The following is a 24651-nucleotide window of genomic DNA, read 5'->3' as shown; positions in this document are numbered from 1 at the left end:
TAAAAATCCATGCTAAGAAGATGCAGTAAACCTTTTGTTTTTAAAATGTGGTTTTGAAGACACACCAACCTAATTTTGTCCTGAAATGCTTCCTCTCTCTATTGCTGAAAACCGGTAAGAGCTCTTTCAGCAATAACAATGGCTCTCTGTGTCTTTAGTTGGCAGAGCCATGGAAATGCAGAAACCCCGCCATCCAAAGCACTTACCTACAGCGTCTTCTGTTAGCCCAGAGCCACCAGATTCTAGCAAGATGCGCCAGAGTGGTTCCTCCAGTGATGGAGCAGATGCACCGTACACACCTGCCAACCCAATGTCTCCTTTGGCAGTGGGTCCCTTTTCCTCTCCAGAGGGAAGCAAGGATGGCGAAACAGGTAGGATGATACTAGCAAAGAGGAATGAGTAAGGATTGTGTTGTGAACGGGATATGCAAAGCACAGTTCTGATGCAACCAGCTTGACAAATTAGGAAATGTTTTTATGTCATTAGCCAGGATCTTCCTTGCCTTAGTCATCTTCTCTGACTTAGTCGCTGGTTCAAATTGGGAAATCTTGCCATGGCCAGAAATTGTTGTTAGGTGGGTTATATCACTGTGGCATCGGATAATTTTAACAGGAAAAAACCCCAGTCTCAGGTGCCTGCTTTTGTAAGCACAAGTCAGTGTCATCTGGAAACATTCGTCACTGAGATTTTTCTTACCGACCTAGGAAATCAGTTCCTCTAGCTCTAAGCTGAAATGAGGCTGTGAATCAAGAGGCTAATTTGGTATGGTTCTTGATGTTTTGTACTAATTCTCTGTTTAGGATTGAAGCAGACTGGAGAAGCTCCACCTACTAATGACTGTATGGATGGCACACCCCGCACACCTAATAATACCTTTGAATTCCCATCTCCTTTGGAAAACTTGCAGGAGGAGGAGGGAGAATCAGAGAGGTAACTGTGGTGCCCTGGATGCTTGAACTGTGGAGGAGAGTCGATGTGACAGTAGCTGTTGAAGCTTAGTCCATAAAATTGTTAGTGACATCATTTGTATTAAACATTATTGGCAGAAGTAGGGAATGCTGGCCTGTGTCTGCTACTATGGCTAGTAGTAGAAAACTGTATATCGGGAATATGAGGCTGATGGATAAAATGTTCTTCTGGTTCGGAGGTTAGGCCTTTACTCTGAAGTTACACTGAATGTCTGATGGAGATGAAATTCTTGCATAAGCTTCCCTAATAATTTCTTTTGTTCTTTGTAGAATGGTTGACATGGGAACACCAAAGGCTTTTCGCAAGTGAGTATGCTTATAAATGTTTGAACTTCACTGAATTTGTTTAGATTTTAATAGGTTATAAAGTAGAATGCAGTAGTGTTTGTTATTCCAAGCCCATACAATTGTCTGCATGATCTTTCCTTTTCTTAAATAACGCATATGTGAAATGAAACACTGCCATCCATATATAGGACAGGTGGAATGAATCATATGCAGATAAGCCCTTTGATCTGAGAGTGAAGTATAGTGATTGCTGTATCTATTGATTGGAAGTGATAGGTTAGGGAGTTGAAATCTCCATGTTGTCTTTTTAAATCTGTGTATTGTTGTTAGCTATGTATCTGCAGATAGATGGAGAAAAGAAATTGTAACCTGCCCTTTCACCGACTTGATAGTTGACTTCAAGCAAATTATTTTATCTGTATCATTAAAAGCAGGGTTATAGAAATACTGTAAGAGGAGATATTCACTCTTAGTTGTTCTGTAAGGGGCAAAATTAGAAAATGTGCCTATAGGTTCAGACATCTAACAGCCTCCAGCTCTTATGGAGAGCATATTCATAATGTTTTACACCTGATATATATACTTAGATTTTCTTTTCTTTCTTCCTTACATCCATGCCTAAAATGGGGGAAATATCTGATGTTTTTTCATAGGATCGACAGTGTTGGTTTCACAGATGTACAAAGTGAAGATGAGCTATATGATTTTGACATGGACATGGATCCTCCCAACTGGCAGCAACTTGTGAGCCGAGAAGTGTTGATGGGGCTGAAAGCCTATGAAATCAAGCGCCAAGAAGTGATTAATGGTGAGATGGATATTTTTTCCTAGCTCACTAAGCACAAAGTTGAAACCTGTCCTCTGGAGCTCTGAAGTTCTTCAGATTTAAAACGAGATCTGTTTTCACTGATCCGCTCAAAGCAGTGGCCATCTGTTGCTTCTGGTTTGCACAGTTTGTGTGTGTGAAACTTCTACTTGGTACTCAAAAGTATCCTAAGATGAGACATATCCAGTCCTTAGAGAAGAAATAAACAATGTTTAAGTGATTTGACACTGGAAGGCCAGTTTACAGTATCATGTTCTATAAAAGAACACAAGAGGCACTGTCTAGTCCGTTGGAAAGCACATGATGCAAATGGAAAGCTACTACCAAACTTCATCTTCAAAGCTTCATCTCAATTTCAGGTCTTGCAATCATGCAGAACACGCTGTGTGGCTACATGAGCTGTTAAGAGCTCGCAGTTTGTTTGGGGTAAATTATGAGTCACCAATTGATTGGCTTCTCTGTTCTTTTAAACATGGAATATAGCAGAGCATGGCTCCATTCTGGAGCAAGCTGGAATATGGGCCAGCAAGGGAAGTGTTGGTGAGGGAATCTTTTGTAAGTTCATGCTCCTGACTTCTGTTTGCCTCACATTGGAATTCACTTTGCCACGCCTCTGTAAGTTTGTAGTTACAATCCTGCTTTCCCCTCTCACTTCAGAATTGTTTTACACCGAGAGAGCTCATGTCCGCACGCTGAAGGTTCTGCATAGTGTCTTCTACCAGCGCGTCACCCGGGAAGGGATCCTGAGCTCCAGTGATAAACGGAAAATCTTTTCAAATCTGGAAGATATCCTTGGGCTTCATGGTAAGAGCAGTTTAGGTGCCTTTCAGCTTTGTAGTCTCAGCTGGAATTCTGCATGCAAATATCTGAAAAATTTAAGCAAGTGACCCTGAAACAAGAGGTAGCCTCATACAACACGTCAGGTGAAAAACAATACTACAGCTGTTCTTCCTTTTGCATCCAGTTTTTTCCATTTCTAATTTACAAAGGTATTTTGATAAAGAAATGCTGGACACACACATTTGGCTACTTGTTTTTTCTTACCTGTGTGCACAGATTCTGTTGTCCTGATTCATGCTTTGATAAAAGCAGTGCTTAGATGAATGGTCTTTATGGGTCAAATTTCAAAACGTTGCAACTGTTGTTGAAGAGATGGAAAAAAAGTCTGAGAAAATTGATGGCTTGCAGGTGGTTTCAAAGGGCAGCCCTTCCTAATTGTTTAGAGAAAGGACTGTTCAGAATCAGAATTTCAGCTCTACCACTGGATAATTACTTGTATAATTTTACACAGGGCAGTGATATTGAGCCTTAGAAAAGATAAGACTGGAAAGGTTCTTAGGGGTCATTTGAAGACAGGTGTTACAGAAGTACAAAGGAGTTATATAACATTTTCTTCATTATTCTGCTAAATTTATTATGTTGTAGGACACTTTTTTTTTTTAATTGAAATGATTGTAAATCTAGCCTTTTCCTAGAATAGCTTTTATTTTAAAATAAATGCTGAAAATTAAGCAAACAATTTGAGCAGTATTAATAAAATTTACCTTTTTTTAGTTGCATTGAATGATCAGATGAAAGCTGCGCGAAAAAGGAACGAGACTTCTGTTATTGGCCAAATTGGGGAAGACTTACTTTCTTGGGTAAAATCTTTTTTTACTTTCTTGTACTTGAAAGTAATGTTTAATAGAATGACAAACAAAGCCAGAGTTTACTGAAGGTAATTCCTAGCTGAAGGTAATTCCTAGAAACTGAAGGTCTTAGAGTTGCCATTTCTGTGGAGCCAACACCGAGTGAGAGAATGAGGGTTGAAGGAAAGCAGGAAGAATTTGCAGAATTTTCATTTGGCTAGTGATAAGGAAATTATTTTTTCTCCCTTAAATTACTCTTTTGATGTGTGGGTAGAGTAGAAGGGTAGTTTTGGAGACATAAAGGTGAGAGTAGGATTTTGAAAAATGTAATAGCACAATTTATTTCAGTGACACTGAAATATAAGTTTTGTGTTACCTGTGGTGCAGTTAAAAGGTAGTTAAAAATATTGGTTTCCAATCCTAGCGTTTACATAGCTGAACCTTTTCAGATTTATAGCACTGTTGCAGGCTTCCTTTCTGAGATCCAAGTGACAGGAGCAGGAGTAATGTAGATTCTTTAAAAAAAATCAGATTCTCTCTCGGGAATCTCCCAGTTTGTTGTTTGTTGTCAAGCCTACTTCATTTAGGATTGAAGATTGATCTGCTTATTCTTTTCAGATCTTCATGCATAAGTCTCTTGTGGCTTTTTTTTTTTTTTTTTTTTTTTATATATATATCCCACTGTTTGTCTAGTATTCCAGAAAAGAAGGAAGAAAATGAAAATCAGATGTGGCTGGTAAAGAAACACCTCCAACCCTTTCAGTTCTCCTGTGTATTATGAAAAAGCAAGAAAATACCTGCTAGAGCAAGCTAGACCTTACAGTAATAGTTATATGCCCTTGTGTAGTGTTCTGGCTAAGTGGCTAAAACAAAAAACCACAGGATCTCATTCTCCAGAGTGAGTATTTTCAGGAGTACTTCACTACACTGCATCACAGACTGGGTAACAGGAATGGGATGCGTTGCAGTAACAGATTAACCATCTGTTATCTGTGGCACTTTTCTCAGCCCTGCTCATGGCTATGATTTCCCCAGCCATGTTTTTGTAATATTTTTGTTTAGGAAATAAAATGTTATGTTATATACTAGTGTTTAAGCATGAGTGTCCCTGAGAAACAAGATGACCTTTGTTCTTGGCGTTGCTGACCAACAGTCTGGTAGCAATCTCCCGTCATTCATCTGAGTGCAGTTTTTTCTGCTCTCCTTATGGCTGACGGTGGAGACACGGTACTGTATTCTCCCTCTGAATCAGCAGTTCATTTAAGGAAAGGATTGTATGTGCCAGGGCTGGAAACAGGAGAACTGTAGAGTTTGAGATGTAAAAGGGTACCTCAGTAGACTGGGAAGACAAGGCATTTAAAAACAGGATGGAGGTGACTTCTCATATTTTGCCAGTAATTCCTTTCCACCCTGGTGAGACCAGTTCTGCTACATGGCTATATGTCTGTTGAAAGTGGCACATGATGAACTTCAGTCTATCTAAATTTGGCTTTCTTGTCTTTCTGGCACAGTTTAGTGGACCCGCAGAGGAGAAGCTGAAACATGCAACTGCCACTTTCTGCAGTAACCAGCCCTTTGCTCTAGAGGTCATCAAGTCACGCCAGAAGAAGGACTCTCGCTTCCAGACTTTTGTGCAGGTGAATTTTATGCAAGGGTTTGAGTTGCCTGAGGATGTGGCTGGTGGCCAGCATAGTATAATGAATGGTTGTAGATAAATTTATTATAATTAATGACATCATGTTTAACATTATCTTCAGATTGGGATCACTTCCAATACTGTATTTATGTCTGCTAATTGTTTCTGGAGGGAGGAGCCTTTAATTCTGGGGAACACAGAATGTCCTCATAGAATGCAGGAAAGCACATGCTGTCCCAGGCAGGAGATGGCATCTCACTTGAAGTGGCTGTTTCCCAAGGATGAGTACTTCTGTGGGGAAAACTGCGTATAGTAGTGCAATTTTGATGCATGCCACGGGCAGAAGACAGATTGATCTACACCTAGTCATCCTGCTAGGAAAGGGGCTTGAATACATGTGGCATTTGGAGGAGAGGACATTATCTTCATTACCACAGGCTGTGGAGAACTCTGGTAATACAAGGGTTGAGGTTATATTGAAAAATGTACTGTAGTTTTGCTGTAGTATGAAAGCCTAAACTGATGTCTTCCCTGTGTGGTGGTGACTGAGATGGATTGGAGATGGTGCCAGACCTCTGTGAAGTAATGAGGGAAGGAGGCTGCTGCTTTTGTGATGAGCCTTTCCTATATGTAATTGCAAATGGAGAGGGGATGTGTTGTCTGAATGATAGATCTTGGCATTTCTTGTCTTGTATTTAATTAGTGGAAAGTGAAATAATAGACGTTTATGTGATGAATAGATGTTACATGTTCAGGTAATTATAGTCTTAATAAAAATGACAAATGTAGTTATTGTGCTGTTTAAATTTAGGATGCTGAGAGTAATCCACTGTGTCGCCGGTTGCAGCTGAAGGATATCATTCCCACAGAGATGCAGAGGTTGACTAAGTACCCCCTTCTACTGGATAACATTGCTAAGTACACAGGTAAGCGTTGACACTAGGGTTTGTGTGTACATCTCAGCAGGCTTTCTAGGCAGGTGTGATTTCAAAGCATATGTTGAAGAACAGTTTGATCTTACGGGTCACTATCTGTTTTCACTGTGACCTTGCTGCTGCCTTCTGCAGAGGAGGGCAGTTAAAAAAAGGAAATTCGATATGAAGTGAGTGACAGTCTGCGTTGGGTTATAGTGTATGTAGAGTGCAACATAGTAATTTAAATGTAGTCGTAAAAAGTTAGGGGAGGGGAATGCTAAAGTTTTGACAATAAATCAAACTACTCTGCTTATGAAAGTTACTGTCAAAACAACTAGATTTGCTATTAGTTTTTGAAGAAGGAAACCAGGACTTCCTGAGACTGTTTCTTCTCCACCCTCCAGTTCCTAGCCTGTTTCTTAGTTTTACGTTATTATTATTATTATTATTATTATTAGTCTTTAATGATTGTGACAACCAAACAGAAGCAAAGAAGATATTTCTCTGTACCCATACATTTCTGATGGCATAAGAGTATGTGATAATGTCAATAACTGGAATTAGAAACAGAGGAAAAAGAGCGGGTGATGTGTTACTCTTCCGTATTACATGCTCTTGGCAACCAAATCTTTAGGAACTTACTGAGAGGCAAGTTGCATTTGTGCTATTGTTTTGAATAGCCATTAGCATGCCCATTCATTCTGTAATTTTCTAGATATATTTAACTCATTTCTACAATCTTGAAGGAAATAACTGGAAGTAATTCAATCACTACAGATGATACTCTATTTGTTTCAATGAATTGGTTTTCAGTAATAAATATGGTCTGTTAAACATACTTTTTTTCTTGAATTCAGGACATTAAGATAACTAAATCAAGCTACTAAGAGAAAACACTTTAAAATTAATTCCAATTTCCATGCAGATGCATTTGAGAGAGAAAAAGAATAAGATCTTCAATGAAAGAAGTCCCTAATCATCCACTACTAACATAAAAATGTGAAGAATGAAGAATCTAATGAAATCTATCATGTTATTCCATTGCCTAAACAAGCTTGGATACACATAGGGCATACTTCTGAGTGAGGAATTAAAAAAAAGTATTATAGAATCTAAGCAAAAATCATGTAGTGTTAAGGCTGATGGCAAATCAACATGCTTCTTTAAAGAGAACAAAAAGCAGATAATACAGAACAAATCAGTTTTTTTTTGTTTTTTGTTTTTTTTTTTTTTTAAGGTCAAGGTTTTCTTGTTACTGACCAAGGATACTTGTGTTTTGGTTTTGTGGTTTGTTTTGGGTTCTTTGCTTGTTTGGGTTTTTTTGGGGTTTGTTTTTTTTTTGTTTTTTTTTTTTTTAATCAATTCCCAATATCAGGGGAAAATGTGCACTCAGAGCATGGTCTGACCTACACCCCTATGGTCTGATATAAAACAAGCTTCACATAAAAATCTTGGATGTTATCAATATAATGTCAACTAAGAATTTGAAGCAGACTGAACTTGAAAGAAATATTTTCCTACACAATAACCACCAATAGAATCTTAATGTAGCCTTCCTTCCTCATCTGTTGAATCTCTAAAGCACTGCAGAACATTTTCATGTTCTTGCAGAGGGTGGAGTTTAGCTAGGATGTGTTACACTGAAAGACATTTCCAGCATAACAGGCAAAAATATGGTTAATAATACCACAGAATGCCTTTTCAGGTTTACCAGCGGATACTTGCTGCAGTGTAATTTCATTACTCATAAAAAATATACTGCATTTACAAGTTTAATCATCATTAGGAAAGCATGTGATACTCCATTATCCTTGATGTACTTGTTTGTTTGACTGTTAACTAAATTCTTAATGTGGTTTGCAGTAGTGAAAATTGATGGGGTTCACCTGTGTCTATTTGTATATGGTGAGTGACATTGGATGGAAAGATAACTCCTGTTTGCTCTTGCTGTAATGGAAGATTCTTTTTTATAATTATGCTGCGTGAATGTATCCAGAGATACATTATTCTGAGCTGTTAAAATAAATACAGGCTATCTGGATGAAAAAAGTTATTATGTAACACATTTTTTTCATATTTTGTGTTGTTTCTTTCTGTTTCTCTCTCTTCCAAAAAGCAAATAAAAAGGATTGGGAGAATGCAGAAGCCTGTAGTCAGTTTCCAGATCCTAGGACTTAGGCTAGCTGGCTGTGTATGATCTTAAATATCTGCCCCAAGACTCTATTTGTACTATGGTAGAGTCTTAGTAAACATTTTTGATTTCTCAGAGTACTCCTCAGATTGATGTTTGGGGAGTGAATAGTTGTCACAAGCCCCTCCAAAAAGGGAGAGTAACAGCTGCTGTCCTGTACATGGTGATTATCAGGGGCCAGTGTCTTGTGCAGGGCAAATGAATTCTCTCCTGTCACAAATCTGTTTCTGCCATTTCACCTTTGAAATGCAGTGCTTCTATTGATAAACTAGTCTGTGAATTTAAGTTCTCTTTCTCAAATTTGAGGTCAGCAAACTGCACTAGATATCTTTTTCAGCCTTTATTGGAAAGCATGAGGACATCTCCTTTTTTTCTTGCAGAACTGCCTGAAGAGAAAGAGAAAGTGAAGAAAGCAGCAGATCATTGTCGTCAGATCCTTAACCACGTGAACCAGGCTGTCAAAGAGTCTGAGAACAAGCAGGTAGGAAGTGAATGGAGTGAGCATCAAAGGTTGGGGAGAAGAGAGTTGAAGGGCAACAGGCTGTTTAAGACACTTAGGCTCTCTGTACTAGTGACTTCATATTGTGCTTAAAGGTGTTTTGTAGCACAAGTATTGCTGTGAGGGGAAGAATCCCAGGCATTTGGGAATGTGTGGAAGTATTCATGACTGCATGCACTCTGATGCTAGTGGGTTTTGCTAATCAAAGTGACCATCTTCACTGCATTTTTGGCAGCACTTGGAAGATTATCAGCGTCGTCTTGACCTGTCCTACTTGAAGCAGTCTGAGGATCCTATGATGGATGAGTTCAGGGTGAGTGACAGCATGAAAGCAATCTGTAAATCATGTTTGCAACCCTGTTGTTCATGGCTCGTTGTTATGGCTCTTTCTACTACAGTCTTCTGATGTACAATCAAATGGTCTTTGGAGATAAATAACTCTGTACAAAAATTAAAACAGTCTCCGACATTTGAGTTTTGCTACCTTCCTGAAGATCTCTCTGTATGTAACAACTTGGTTCTGCACATAGTAGTGTTGATAAAGCTTGTGAACTCTGAAACAAATCCTAATGGTCTGCAAGCTAATGCATTGTACCTCATAAGAGATATCTGATGGACAATAAGTCTTACTACAGATATATATCTCATATGATCACATGTCTTAGTTGTGCTGTTGGAACTGGGGGGGCCTCGGAGAGTCATGAGGTGTAGCAATTAAGTTGGCTTTAAAAGAAGAGCTTGTACACAGGCTGATTTGTATAGATCCACAGGTGTAGCCAAATAAAGTCCAAAGTCCAGTACTGTGTTTCATGGCCTCTGTAAATGCTTACAGTTAGGTTAGTGAAGCTGGTTACTTGCCATGAGCTGCTCATAAATAGAACGGGCAACACAGCATCCTTGGAGCAGGGCTGACAGTGAAATTTTCATGTTTCAACTGAATGGTGCGCACCGATAGGCACTTGCAACTTGAAACAAACTTTTTCTTTCATGCATGTTCCAAATAGGTAGCTTCCAAACAAGGACTCTTCCCCCTTTTCTCCTGCATCTTTTCCTCATGATTTGGTACTTTATCCCCAGTTTTTAATTTTTACCAATTGCTGTGCTTGTGTCTTGTATAGATGCTCTGTTGTTTATTTAGCACTCCTCTATCTTCCCCAAAATCAGTGTGTATCCAAAAAAATTTTATATGAAGACTTTTCTATAAAACTGTGTCATGTATCCTTCCACAAATAAACTTGCAAGCATTTAGTTAGAAAATGAAGAACTTACTGGCAGTTATGAAATCTTGCTGTCATTGATTGTAGACTCTGAGACTTGGAAGGAATGACTTGTGAAAATTGTCACTTCTACTTGCCTGCAGATCTAAATGTCACAAGCACTGAAATGACTGAAGAATCCATTGACATTATAAAGTCCATCAGATCACTGGCATGATTTGTATACCAGTATATCATTTGTAGGTACACTTGACTTGCAAATCAAGTGCTGAAGCATTAACCAGTCGTAATACTAGAACTGCAAACTTCGTATGGGATATTGGAAAAACTCCTCGTAGAAATCAGTGCCTTGGTAGCTTGACTTAGTAGGAAGATTCTCTACCCTGTGACCCCCAGCATCTTCAAAAGAGCAGTGAAAGAGGAAGAGTAATAACAAACACCTTTACACCTTTCACAAGATTTAGGTTTACAAGGATACCCTACTCCTGCTCCATGTTTCTTTTTCCAGACTGGGTTTGGCTGCTCATCTCTAAACTGGAGTGCCTATCCCAGCCTTCCCTCTGATATTCCCAAGATTTACCATTACTCGCTTCCACAGAAATTTCATAGTGCTACATTTTTTTCTTTTCCATGGTGACAGAATTTGGATCTAACAAAGAGAAAAATGCTTCATGAAGGACCTCTAACTTGGAAGGTTAATCGTGACAAAACTATTGGTGAGTCCTGTTCTATCAACTAACTTGGTTGGGTTTGTGTCTGCTGAGGAGAGAAAGAGAAAGCATTTCTGCAGTTTCCAATTATGATTCTTACTGCCACATACAATAATGCCTGTGTGTTTCTCAGAGCTGATTAAATTATTCTTGTCAATTCTGAAATGTGCTGGAGTATCATTAAGGCCATGCAGGGACACAGCAGTCAGTCATGAGATGATCCAGTTCCATCTGTAGCTTTCTGCTGTAGTTTTGATGAGGAAGGTTTGCAAGCTTTGCCTAGAATGGCATAGCACTGATTACTGCCTCTGCATGAGTAATCAAAAATGCAGCCTTTTTCTTTCTGCAGGGATGTGATACAAAACTATGAATCTTTAACTCATTCTGGGTTCTTTTGCGCTCTGTGCAGATCTCTACACTCTGCTTCTGGAGGACATTCTGGTGCTGTTGCAGAAACAAGATGATAAACTGGTACTGAAGTGTCACAGTAAAATCTTGGCATCGACAGCTGACAGTAAACACACCTTCAGTCCTATCATCAAATTGAACACTGTTCTGGTTCGTCAGGTGGCAACAGGTCAGTGTAACCAATTGAGAAGGCAAAAGAGAAAGCCAAAAATGAAGATTAGATCAGTTGGAGATAGATGTTTTTGTCTAGCATTCCAGAGAAGAACAGAAAACTGCGTAGGCTTAATTCTTGGTTGTCCAACATCTTGCTTTGGGTGTACGAACTGTTGCATCAGTAATAGGCATGGCTTGAGTTTTAAATAGACTTCTAAATTAAAGTACTCTGTTTTAGATGAAAGGTACTCTAGAAATTGTTAGAAGGGAAAAGAGAAGAAATAAATCTGTTTCAAAATGGTTTGGGCAGTAATGATTCTTTTCTTTCAAGACTAATAGACAACTTTCCTTGATAGGGAAAGATCGATAAGGATTATCTCATGAACTCTTTCATTGCTTCTGGTTGAGGTTATGCCCAGTTTTAGTAATTTTCAGAAGGCTATGTGGGACAAAGCATCTAGTTAAACTCTTCCCTCCCTGTGTTGCTTCAGATAACAAAGCTTTCTTCGTCATCTCCATGTCAGAAAATGGTGCTCATATTTATGAACTGGTGGCACAGACTGTTTCAGAGAAGAATGTGTAAGTAATGGGTTCAGCTCCATCTGCTGCTTGATTTTTTGGTACCTGAGAGATCTTTTACATCTGCTTGCCTGTACTAACTGTTCAGGTGACCATGAATTACCATGAGTTCCTTCTTTAAGCTTATCTGAAAACATAGCTACGTTGGCCTTTGTAGGAAATATCCAAGGATAGTCTCTCCCAACTTAGAAAAAGCAGGGGGAGGGTGTATACACATAGTGAGCATGTGTGTGTATGTGTGTCTGTATATACCACATATGTATTAAAAAACCCACCCCATACATACACTCAATGTTTCTGTTACTGTTGCTTGCTGTCTGGCTCACTCAAGACCCTTTTCTGACCTCAAAAATGCTTTTATTTACCCTTTCAGTTCTGGTCTTATGTGACTGACTTGCCAGATAAGTAACTTAAATAATCCTGCATCCTTTTGCAAAGCCAGTTAGCTTTGCAGACTTTGATACTAGCATCATAAACTCCCCAGTGCATTAATCTGATTCCCTAGCCAAACGCTTTTTTTCCTCTATGGCAGAAATGCTTTTCTTCTAAGGTATAAGCAGGATATAGACTTACTAGTATGATACATAGCAACTGTTCTAGTGTGTTATATATGAAACTCTTCAGTAATAGGTGAAATGTTACTTAATGCTTTCATATATATTTATATATAAAGTAACTGCCTCATCTGACAACTCCTGTTAAGGTGCTGTCATTAATTGCCTTCTGCTGAAGAGTATCGTGGTGAGGTGAGGATTAATCTGTGGTGCTTCACTTGTGGCTGTAAGGTATTACTAAGGAATTGAATGTAACAGAAATTTAAAAAAAAAAAAACAAAACAAACTGTCGATAAGAAAAGCAGTAATAATGTTAGTTAGATTTGAGAGGTGTTAAATAGAGAATTATTCATCATACTTCACATCTTACATGTTTTTATTTGATGTTTCTATTGCAGATGGCAAGACCTTATAGCTCAGATGGCAGGGACTGTAAAAATGGGGAGTACCAGAAGAGTGATTCCATTACCACAGTCAGGACCTGGCGAGTAAGTAAAAGTAGCTGGAGGAAGAAGGGCTGTTTGCCCCTTTTTTTTTTTTTTTTTTTTTCCAATACCCCTTCTTCTGCTCAAAGGTTGCCAGCCTAAGCATGGATTCTTATATAGCGATTCAAATATATGTGACTAAAAGAATGTGTTCATTCTTTCCTCCCTGCAGAGAAGAGCGTGAAGAAGAGGAGCAGCAGAAGCTCAAAGAGCAGCATGACATTCCTGCTAGTAGTCTACAAAGTCCAGGTAAAACAGTGGTCCAGGTAAATGGTACCAGTAGATTTGCTACATGGACTGCAGATGTGCCAAGCCATATTCCCTTTGGCTTGGGGATCTTTTGGTAGCTTTGATATTTCTTTCGAAAGGAATGATTTCTTCACAAGTCATGTAGAGAAGTGATACTGAACCTCCTGGAAACGTACCTCTTACTATTTCCATCTGTTGTATAAATTGCTGGGAAAGATTCTTTTTTCCCCTGGAAAGAATTGGCCTGCTCAAGAAGAATATTTTTTAGTGCTTTCAGAGATTTCTGTGCGAAGCAGAATTTTCTGCAGTTTATCATCATATTTGACATAGTTGTTTAACCTGAATGTATATTTTCTGTTTACTAGATAAAGATTTGGGCCTTGAATCTCCCTTAATACTGAATGCTCAGTCGTCTTCGCCCATCATGTCTGAAAAGTCCAAGGTAGAAAGTCTTCTTGTGTCAGAAAGACAGTTTGATAAAGTGCAGCAGGCAGACCTAACACTTAAAGATTCTTCTCCGTGCTATGAACACACAACCAGCGGTTTACCTTCAGTATCAGAAGGGCAGTGGGCACTGGATGCATTAAGGAACTGTAAGTATCTGTGGGGAGTGTCTGGTGGGATGTGATTTGGAGATGGGAATTGTTAGGTCAACCATGTAAATCAATGAGGTAAAATAAAATTTAAAGTGTATTTCTATCAAGTATCAATTCTTTCTGTGCTGTAGATCACAGCATAGCATAACAATGGATCTGACAACAAGGAATTCGGAGTTTTGAATTCATATACTGGCCCTTTCTTTGGCTTTAGGCATCTCACTGTTTTTCTGTGGTTCTCCCATGTATGAAATGATGGTGCTAATGAATTGTTACTTACTGTCCATGAAGTACTTTGATGACAAAATTTTATTGGAGAACTTTGTGCAGTGCTGTACAGTGCCATTGCTAGTCAGCAGTTTTTTAAAAGACAATGCAGTTAGCCTGTGGACTTATTTTCACAGCACTGGAGAAGAGTAGGAGAGGTTGCATGAGTTGCAGAATATGATTTTGCATATTCTTTTGTAAAATCCTGCAAATGAGATTGAATATATGTGAGCTTGACAAAGTCTAGGTTTAGATTTTTCTGAGGACTTGGGAGGTGATTGGATATAATTAGATCAACACTTGTGCGTGTTGAGAAATTTTCCTGGTGGGCAGATTATTCTGTAAAATTGTTTACAGGAGATTTTTAATCACTTCCTCTGTTCTTCAGTATGCCTCCTTTGAGAGGAAGAATGCAGGGCTATGCAACCTACTTGATCAAATCTAGCAGTGCAATTCCTAAATATAACTTCCTAAAATTTGAATGAATTCATTAATCCATATATCTCTTCTTGGCAACCCTGAAAGGGACATGAAGTCCCTCAGCTGTACTTGGAGACAGTAGTCTATATTGCTTCTCTCTGGGTCATTTGCTTTTACCAAAATGCAGAGCGTTTGTTTCCTTGGCCCAAATTCCCTCTTCCATCTCTCTCTACAAGTAATGGCAGTTCTCTGCAATCTAATAGTTTATCTTGGATGTTTTGATCCATTTATGCTTCTCCTTCTCACAGGATTCAAAGTCCTTTTCTAATTCTGAACGCTGTACTGGTACTTGTTTTCAGAGACCAGGGATAAGATAACCTTAGTCTGTGGGGTGTATAAGGACACCCCGTATTAGTGTATTAGTGCTGTAGCATCTCACGGCTATTCAGACTTAAAAGAGGAGCCCTCTAGCAGCAGCAGTGGGTCACTCACATTTTGACAAGAGCCTTCCACTTAAAAGAGTGACTGTTCTGTTGTATGAAATAATAGCTTCTCCTAGGTGTTCCATGAGCATTATATGGTGAGAATGAACAGTGTTCTTATGATCTTGACAGTTTCATATTTTTGTTTTGAACAATGTGTCCTTATTATAAAGTGTTTGGTTGGGATAATTTGAGAACTAAGGGAATGTGGGTTGAAGTTCAAACAAGCATAAATTTGCAAGAAATTTTAGGGAAAATGTGTCTTCGTTTTTTTTGATCTGTCATTTCAAAGTTGAGTGGAATATTCTCAGTATGCTTGTTTCTCAGGTGGGAATCCCCTATAGTGGCCATAGTTTTCAGTTTGTCTGGGGGCATGGGTAAAACCTGGGCACTCACCACCACTCCAGCTCACTTGCTGGATAATTTCAGTAGATGATTTCTCTGTTTTACCCTAAGCAAGATGGAACTTATACTGACACATTTGCTCTTGCTTGTAAGGTAAAATGTGGAGTAAGACTTCGGACCTTATATATTTATTTTTATTCCCATTTTTTCTACCAAGAGCAATGAGAGAGCTGGCTGCTATGAGATATACCTTTTTGAAAGGGTGGCCTTTATGTCTAGTTTAATTCCTGTTAGGGAGGTTACGGTCTGTGAAGCCTTGTGAACGTTATCTCTACTTGCAGTGGGCTTGCTGAAACAATTGTTGGTACAGCAGCTTGGCTTTTCTGAGAAGGGGACCCTTGAAGACCGGCAGCGCTTTCCCAGGTTTAGGACCGTTTCTCAAGAAGCCCAGGTGGGAAGTGGAAATGAGACTGCACTACAGCACTCTGACAGTAGCAGATTTCACCAGCCTGGAACAGACAGAACGCTTCCAAGGACCGGAACTAATGAGTCCACAGCTAGTTATGGCCTCCGGACTTCAGCTGAACTGCCAGCTTCAGGGGATGCCATGCAGCTGATAGTGAGAGACCCCAGATCAAGTAGTAACTTAGCAATAGACCACATGAGTGTGAATCTGGAGATCTCAACCACAGAGCTGGAAGGGGTGGGTGCTGATGAAAGCGGGGAGCATTTTTTTGATGCTCGAGAAGCTCACAGTGATGAAAATCCCTCTGAAAGTGAACTAATGGAAAGGAAGGAGGAAGAGGATGTGCAAATACGGATCTCAGGTGAGCACTTTTCATTCACTCATTGAATGATAGTCTGCCTAGATTCAGTATCAGAGACTTCCTCTCTCGCTTATATGGTATAGGACATTTAGAGTTAACTCTCAGACCCTGACAGTCATTTTAGCCCGGAGAAGGGCTATGCAGACATGTACCTAATGAATTCTCTATTTTATGAAAGGGGATGCTGAAATACTGTGGGGTAACACACTGTGACAGACTGCAATTACAGAGGCACCAGCCACAATGCAAGCTCTTGATTGCGGTTGCCACTGGACCACTTTATCTTTCAACTGACTATTGGGACCTGTAGGGAAAATGTTTTCCCTGAAGTCAAAGCACTTCCTTGGCCTGTACACACAGAGCCCTCATGACTCGTGCTATTTTGTATATACTGTTTTGGCTTCTTCTGATCAAGCTTCAGAAAAAAAACTTACTGAGTTTAGCTTTGCACTATTATTGTTTCCGGTGACCTTACTCCAGTCTGAAGCTCTTAAAAGCTTATTATTTTTGTTATTTTTATTATTATTACTACATATAGTATATTTGTTGGTTACCTGAGCAGCATCTCAAAAGTGCATCAATTCTAGCCTTCGAGAAGGTTGTAGAGCTGTTAACTCAGCAGAAAACTAGTGCTAAGACAGCAGCCGTGAGCACTTTCATGGGACTTTACGTGCTTTGTGTTTGGAAAGTCCTGTGATTTTGATCAGCCAACATGGTGACACTGCGCTAAATTTAGCACACCAAGTTGAGGTTTATCTCATGTGCATGTTGTAACAGAAGTAGCTGCTAGTAGGTAGATTTTGTATGACTATTAGTCTTGAATTCTATTATCCATAAATATGCTTTCATTTGAAAATTGGATTCTAACAATGTGAATAAGCCAATTTGTGACTGTTTGAATGCTGACTTCCAACTACGTATTGAAAATAAATTTTTTTTCCCTGAATTACTGAGACATTTTAAATTATTAAAACTGAGCCAACAACTTGAAGCATCTAATTTATTTGTCACCTCTTACACTGTTTACTCAAACTGTACAGGGACATCAAAATTAGATTGACCTGTTTTTAGTCAATTCTGACTCCACATGCTAGCTTTGCTGTAGTACTGTACTGAAACTATTTAATATAATCCTATTGCTAGGTGCATGTTGTGAAAGCATTTCTGTCTATAATTGCTTTATCCTTTAACATATCATCAGCAAGCTAAATTTTAAAGCTAACTCATCTAAAAGCATCCCCAGTAGCATAGCTGGCCAGTGGAGGTTAGAAATGTAGCAGTCTGATTTGTTGGGTACCATTAGTTTAAGTGCAGGTTTTTTCAAATGTTGTAACAGAAACACTGATTTTGGGAAAACAGGAAGGTAGATGATTAGCTCATCTAATTATGTTATTCTCAAACTGCAGTCCAAAAACCAGCCATGATCTTTGAAACCCAATTCAAACAAAACTAGTCTGGTCTGATAAAATCACTATTCGGTATAGTGTTCACAAATGCTTTTTCTTATCCATTTTAAAATGTCTCAGGGGATGGGCCTCTCACTACTTATCTTTCTTAAAGTCTGCTTAAACTGTCTACAGTCCAGTGGTTCTTGGTGATTATTAAGTTGGAGGTGTTAGTAAAAAGCTGTTCTCTTAACAGGAAATTATTTGATCCTTGATGGATACGGAACAGTGCAGGAGAGCTCCACAGATGAGGAGGTATCGTCTCTGGTTCTCCAGTGCACTGCAGGTGGCCGCACCTCTTTGGACTCTGCACAGCAGCAGCCACTTTCCCCACGGGACACCCAGTCAGATGGAGGAAGCTCCCCGTTTGCTGAGGAGATGATGGCCTCACGCTGGGGGGGAGTGGAAGAGTCCTGCTCGTTTGTAGCAAGCCCTCACTTCTCGATAGAGTCACGTGTGCAGATGATGCAGTATATTCAGAAGATAGAGGATGACCTTGAAAAGTTAAAGGTAGAGTATATTTCTATTTGCAGTATCCGGGCTTTCATATTCGTTAGGTTTTATTTTAGAGAAGAGCTTGAAAACTATTTCAAGTGGCAAGAAAGGCAACCATGCTTTTTTCTTTTTTGTCTCTGGCTCTTGTCTCTGGAAGCTTTTGAAGCAGAAACTTGGTGATATTTTGCTTGCATTGAGGGTTACAAGAGGCAAGTAGTTCCACTAAAGCTAGCGGCGATGTATATTGCTTTGATTTGAATTTGGAGAGGTTCCTGATGGATAGGATGAAACAGATGCAAGTCTGCAACAGTGGAGTTTTGAAGGGGCCACTGGCCTAAGGAATATGAATTTTTGACATGAAAAGGCTTATAAAATCTGTTGCATGCTGCTGCTAATGTCAAATGAAGGTTCTAAGTTGCAGTAGACCAATAACAAGGTTTTTACCCTCGCTATATTCAAAATTATTTTTTGTATGAGACGGGGATTCTCTATACGTAATAGCCATTGCAGTGGGTTTATAGCATCCTGATGTATGAGACATACTAAGATATTAAGTCAGTAGCCAGCCTTTAATTTAACTGAAATCTGCAAAGAAAGTGGAATACGGCATGCAAATAGAAGGCCTGATAAAAGTGCTGATAAGTGAGTTGAGATCCATTGTGAGTCACTGTGCAACATGGGTGATTCCAGCCCACTCACCTATTGTGAAACTTCTCTTTTCCCATTTGAAGCCGTCTTTGTTACTTGGTAAATAGAGAAAGAGCCACTTGAGTTTCGGGGTTGTTTTGTTTTTTTAGGAGGTTGAGGAAGACTACACCATTCTCCGACGCCAAGGGCTGGCTGGATCAGCCTCCACAGGAGAGCACTCAGGTACGCAACCAGACTGTCTATCATTGGTAGCATATACCTTGTTAGCTTCAGCCATTAAACAAAGAGCACAAACTCAGTTGTTAATGTTTCTCACACACACACACACACAAAAGGTTTCATCTACTTAAAGGGTTGAGACTCTGCTGATTCCAGGAAAGGTCAGCTGAATCCATTGAGACTCACATGTGCAGAGGAGCTTGTTCCTTCCTCTGAAAAGGTGCTTTCAAAGCTTTCTCACCCCTACCTGCCAATGACTTACATCTCAGGATGTACAGCTTCCCTTTCAAAGAAGGCTAGACTGATGTAAATTCCCAAAGGAAGATTTTTGAACGTATAAAATGATTACAGTCTGTCTGCTGTGTAAAGTGGTTGTCATGGGTCCCTTAAATTTGCCTTAGGCATCCTAGGGGTGTAACTGCTGGAATTACTAACAAAGGTCTTAAGGTTAAATGGGTGTGCTGTCTCTCATATAACATGCTTTCTCTGCTAGTAGTAGTGTTCAGAAATGTTGGGCATCCATCTCTCACTGCAGCCCCCCCCCTTTCTCACCACCATGTTGGGGGTTTTTTAATTTCCTTTTTTTTTCCCTCCTTCAGACAAAAGCTAGTCATGTTTTCAGGAGTGGCTGAAGATTGGATGAAGAGTATCAGAACACAGCACCGCTGTCTTCCTTGTGGACTCTGAGACAAGAGGGTTTGGACCATCCAAACGTGAACCATACTCTAGCAAAGTGGGCATGGGGTGCTTTTCCTGTGGGGCATCTGCACTATCTTGTCAGTGAGGGAGTCTATGCTATTCTACTCCTCTCCTTGCTACCAGAAATTCATTTTTCAGAACAGAAAAACCAAACCAAATGTACAGAGCTTTGGGTGTAGGATATAAAAATGTATTTAGACATTTAAAAAAAAAAAAAAAATCAATGTATTTATTTGACTTCATTCCGTGTATCAAAAGCACATTTTAATTTTTTAATCTGCCTTTTTTGTTCTATTTTAATTGGGTAGTGACAGTTCTAGCCCTCTGCATATCGTACACCCTTCCCGCTACTGCTCCTGAACCAAAGTCAGGTCTGAGGGGAGAGGGTGTGCCTATGTGCAAGTGTATCTTTACTTCGCTGGACTGGACTCTGCACTCCCTGCTGGCAATCAGACTGCCATGCGAAGAGCTACTTATGAAGGTGTTAGGATGACTTGTGGCTGGAACTATCTATTCAACAACTGCATGGGAACCGCTTATGTCACCACACGCGTAACAAGAATTTTCCATGCGCTCAATAGCCAGGCACTTGAGATGGGCAAATTTTCTTTTTTCCCTCTCCCATTAGGGGTCTCTTTTGTTGACATGCAAGATTAGATGGGAGAGGAGAAAGATAGGTTTAATTTTTTTGTTGACTTTGTTGGCTTTGATCATTGTCTCCTTTGTAAAGTGATAAAAATACTTGGACCTGCAGCACTTTTGTAACTCTTCTCTGGATCAAAAAGAAAAAATGCAAACCCAGAAGTGTTTCAAAGATGTGGGGCAGATCTGCCCCTGATTCACTACTGAATGAATAAGGGCTGCCATTTGAGTTAGCCACAGGTACTGCTGATTATAGGGCCAGTAAGTTTTAGTACCTGAAAGTATATCTTGCTGAGGGCTTGGGGTGGGTTTGGGGTTTTTTCCGGGGGGGTGGGATTGGGTTGGTTTGGTGTTTGATTTTTTTTTTTTTGTTGTTGTTGTTTTTTGTTTAGTTTTGGTTTTTTTAAACTGATCGGTGCCAATGTGTTCTCACTGAAACAGAGATGTGCAAAAGAAAGAATGCTGAAACAGTTCTCTAGTACTTCCTTAGGCCTGTTCTAATGGGTTTTGCTGTTGGAATTCCTTCCAGTCTGGGAACAAGATGGTAAATACCAGGCTTACTAGCAGAGCTAACACTGGACAGTCTAAGCCGTCTGTGCCTCTGCTCTGAGGCTGATCCTAGGGCAGGCAGTTCCTCCTTGGCATAAGATGGTTCAAGCTGTCCCTGGTATCACAGGAACAATGAATAGGACTGCTAGTGGAAAGTGTGTAAGGCAGTCTCTTCTGCACGCTTTTCCCAAGTTCTAAAATATTTAACAAACCCAAACTGAACAGCATGCCAAACCTGTAAATCCCATTAACACACCAGAACTGCTATAGCATTATTTGCATCACTGCATGCATCATGAAGTGCTGAGACTATTTCTTTGGTCAGCATAAAGATCATATTCCCTTCTCCTTTAAAACAAACGTTTTCTCCTTAGCTACTGGCAAGAAATCAGATCTGTCCTTTGCCTACTCATGTAGGGAAAAAAATCAGTTCTTGTTCTTCCCATTAGAAGTATGCAAGGGATAAGTTAATGTAAAGATTGACAGAGGTTGAGCAGAGATGATTTTGGGCCTGATGTGGAAGTTGGAGCCATGAGCCCTTACAGAGGAGGGAGGAGTTTCTCTTGTTTTAAGAGCCGATTGCACAAAGTATCATTTTCACCAGCGGAGCATTACACTGCCAACACAAGCCAAAGTGTTCCCTTCCAGGCCGGCAGGAGCTTCCTCTACCTTGGGACCCACCAAGGCCTGTCCCGGTGCACCTGTATGAGTATACTGTCAGTATTAGCCAAGCACTTCCATTCTTGGTGGGTGGGATCTCCCCTCCTCACCTTCAGCCATACGGTTCCTTTGGTTATAAACATCTAGATTTCTTCTGATAAGCCCCCAAACTAGAATGCTGCCTCAGGCTGATGTGACATCTGTTACCTGATCCTGCCAGAAAGAGAACGGGGCTATAGCCAGACTTCATGTTTAAGGCCCTTTCTCCCCATCAATTCCCCTTCATCAGTTGATACGATGCTTGCCTGGGTCTACACACTTCAGAAGCAGCAGCAGTTATTATGACCTTAGCTGTTTACAAGCTTTCCAGCAGACTTCCATGGTTGATAGAAAATTACCACTGAACTCTTAGAGCTTAGTCAGGCTTTTCAAGAGGTTGCTGGAAGACCAGAAAAGACAAGACCTGTGGAGGCCTGGTTGTGTAATACTCTTTGCTTGTGACTGAAGACAAAATCCTTGGTTCTCTGTTTTCTCCAAGTTGCATGAATTTCAAGGTTCATGGTGAGCAACATACTGTATAAGGAGCATATAGCTGTTTGAATGGGCCATCGGGGAGCAATCTGCCCGTGCTGCCTCTGACTTCTTCACCTTTGCATAAGCATTTTGTAGCATCATCCACCACTACGTTGTTTCATCTCTAACAGATGTAGCAGCAGTGAAAAAGCTGGGAATGTGGAATATTTATGTTGCCATGTCATCCTTACATTTCTGCCTCCAGAGGTGCTGGAGTGGAATTTTCCCCACCATCCCCTAATCCTACCTTGGACATAATCCACTGGGAGTCAGGTGCAGTTCTGTCCCTGTCACCTCTCAAGCTCTGTTAGGGGAAGGATCCACACTTTGTGCCAGGCTGATGATGATGGCGGAGAAGCCTTTGTACTGGATGAAATGAACAGTTTCCACAGACCTTTAAGGGATGTTAGAGAAGACCAACCCATTTGAAGCCAGTTTTATGGGCAATATAAATGACACACTATGCCCTGTCCTGTTTGGTTTTTTGTTTCAGTTGGCCTTCTTCACTGATCATCCTCACAAATAAGGCATTACTGCTCCAGAAAAATGACGGTAGGGTCAAGGATCCATTATCTTCTGAGAGCAGTAACCTGAAATAATGGGTGAGTCCTTTTTCCTCTCCAGCACATCTGTACGGCAGACCTCAGGCCATGTCTCGCTGTATGGAAGGAGCTGGAACTCAGATGCACTATTCGGGATTCTCACCTTTTTTTCCCACTTCAGGCCATAAGATTATGCTTTTTTAAATCCCAGTTTCCAGTGGAAGGAAGCATTTTAATTTGCCCCTGATTGGTGATTGATTGATTGATTGATTGTACATTCCCTTATTCAAACTGGATAGCAGAGCAGAACAGTGTTCTCTGGTTTGTTTGCCCCAGTCTCTCCAATGGTTTTGTTTTGTTTTGTTTTTTTCTTTCCCCAAATACAAGATGAGCATGGGTTTCTTATCTTGGGAACAGAGATGTAGTGTGGCAACCATTCTTTCATATCCTCCTGAGAAGTGATTTCTCTTCTGCTGTCACAGGATATAGTTCATGGACAAGCGAAAGTCAGACGGGTACTTTCTGAAAAGGGGAATTTCCTTCTTCTGTAGAATGCTAGAAGAGCAAATGCTAAGTCAGTGTTTGATCACTCTGGTTTCTTGAACATACCTTGTATCTAGGGATGGGAGATTTCTTTAACTTCCTATAGGTGGGATCAGAAAGAAGGGTGAGGAATGTAAACCTCAGGAGATGTCTAGCTGGTTTTGGTCAGCTTTCAGACAGCACTATGCCTATTTCCAGTGTTTTCATAAAACTTATTAGAAGAGGGGTCTGCTTCAGCAGGTGACTCGATTATAATTTCAGTGCTTGATGGTATCTGGTATTGTTTTCTCCCTCTATTCCCCAAGGAAATCCTTTAATCCTCCCCTCCCACCCCCCCCACCCCCCCCCCCAAAGGTGCCAACTGACAAGCAGATGTACTGCAAAAGGGATACTGCAGCCAAAACACTGCTGTTTTATTTTGAATTAAGTCTTGTGGAGCTCTCTTCATACTAGAATATTTTTATTTTCTTTGTACAACATACAATCATGTACTCTTAACAGAGATTTACTTTAAAGAGAAGAAAAAAATCTGGAAGTATTCTTTAAAAAAATACACAAAAATCTTTATTAATAATCCTGTATTTTTACTGATCATGTTTGAATGTCTAAAAAGACTTTATTGTTCTAATTATCCAGATGTATGTTTGTAAAATAGCTCTTTTATGACTTAGCTGATAAGGTTGTATGTTTCTGGAATTAAATATTGGTCACTTAAAAAAAAAAATCTGTTTTCAGGATCTGGGAAATAGAAAATTTAAGCGTTTCAAATATCATTAAATAAGCTTAAAGGAAATGAGTTTTGTCTGCTGGATTTTTTGGGGGTTGTTTTGCTTTACTTGCCTGGAGTGTTTGGCATGACAAGCTGACTTGATTGGCAAAGGAAGCTTTCATTTGCTACAGATGACCTTTCAGAATCTGTTGTTGCTCTTGCAAATGTGGGACCCCCAATTCTCCCAGTTAACACAATTCTTATTAGTTAGTCACTCTTCCTTGAGGAGAGAGCGAGAGCCTCTTGCCAGCGGCAGGAGATGCCCTCCTGTGCCGAGCCCTCCTGCGGGCACTGCCCGTGCCCAGCTGGCTGGCAGAGCCAAGACGCTGCCTTTATTGTCTGGTCAAGGTAAAAGGGTCCTGTAGTTCCAAGCACTGTTTCCCCTCCTGTTCTGCTGTCTCCTCCTAGTTTCAGAAGAAATGTTTGGGCCACTTGAACAACTTCAATTCTAGTAGATGAGTTTATTCTAACGACCCATATCTCATCCTATCCTCGTGAATAAGCAGTGCAAGAAATGGATGTTTCTGGACTCAGCAGTCTCTGCTTAAAGAGCTGCTTCTAGCAGTGTATATCCTTTCGTATGTCTTCTCCGAAACTCTGTGCTCAAGTTGATCCTTTAAAAAAC

At 40.0% G+C, this 24651-nt stretch overlaps 1 protein-coding gene and 1 long non-coding RNA gene across 7 annotated transcripts in view; one reads left to right on the top strand and one right to left on the bottom strand.

Moving 5' to 3' along the window:
* Positions 1-281, bottom strand: part of LOC116962943 — a 50528-nt gene extending 50247 nt beyond the window's left edge. For all 4 annotated transcript variants that reach the window (XR_004407883.2, XR_004407882.2, XR_004407880.2 and 1 more), the window contains exon 1: positions 207-281. This is a non-coding gene — a long non-coding RNA (uncharacterized LOC116962943). The remainder of the gene's footprint in view (positions 1-206) is intronic.
* Positions 1-24050, top strand: part of ARHGEF12 (Rho guanine nucleotide exchange factor 12) — an 82505-nt gene extending 58455 nt beyond the window's left edge. For all 3 annotated transcript variants that reach the window (XM_032998189.2, XM_032998188.2, XM_032998187.2), the window contains 20 exons: positions 159-371; positions 801-930; positions 1239-1274; positions 1910-2064; positions 2740-2886; positions 3637-3722; positions 5222-5347; positions 6158-6272; positions 8832-8932; positions 9186-9263; positions 10808-10883; positions 11287-11454; positions 11930-12017; positions 12970-13059; positions 13229-13305; positions 13671-13898; positions 15757-16242; positions 17884-18197; positions 18980-19052; positions 19649-24050. In XM_032998189.2, the coding sequence (XP_032854080.1) occupies positions 159-371; positions 801-930; positions 1239-1274; positions 1910-2064; positions 2740-2886; positions 3637-3722; positions 5222-5347; positions 6158-6272; positions 8832-8932; positions 9186-9263; positions 10808-10883; positions 11287-11454; positions 11930-12017; positions 12970-13059; positions 13229-13305; positions 13671-13898; positions 15757-16242; positions 17884-18197; positions 18980-19052; positions 19649-19659 (2798 nt within the window). In that variant the 3' untranslated portion in view covers positions 19660-24050. The remainder of the gene's footprint in view (positions 1-158; positions 372-800; positions 931-1238; positions 1275-1909; positions 2065-2739; positions 2887-3636; positions 3723-5221; positions 5348-6157; positions 6273-8831; positions 8933-9185; positions 9264-10807; positions 10884-11286; positions 11455-11929; positions 12018-12969; positions 13060-13228; positions 13306-13670; positions 13899-15756; positions 16243-17883; positions 18198-18979; positions 19053-19648) is intronic.
* Positions 24051-24651: the final 601 nt, after the last annotated feature.

The sequence above is a fragment of the Tyto alba genome, unplaced genomic scaffold (assembly GCF_018691265.1).
Source record: "Tyto alba isolate M040663 unplaced genomic scaffold, T.alba_DEE_v4.0 Super-Scaffold_32, whole genome shotgun sequence".
Taxonomy (NCBI): Eukaryota; Metazoa; Chordata; class Aves; order Strigiformes; family Tytonidae; genus Tyto; species Tyto alba.
The sequence above is the reverse complement of the archived record's forward strand: the minus strand, read 5'-3'. Positions and strand labels throughout refer to the sequence as shown.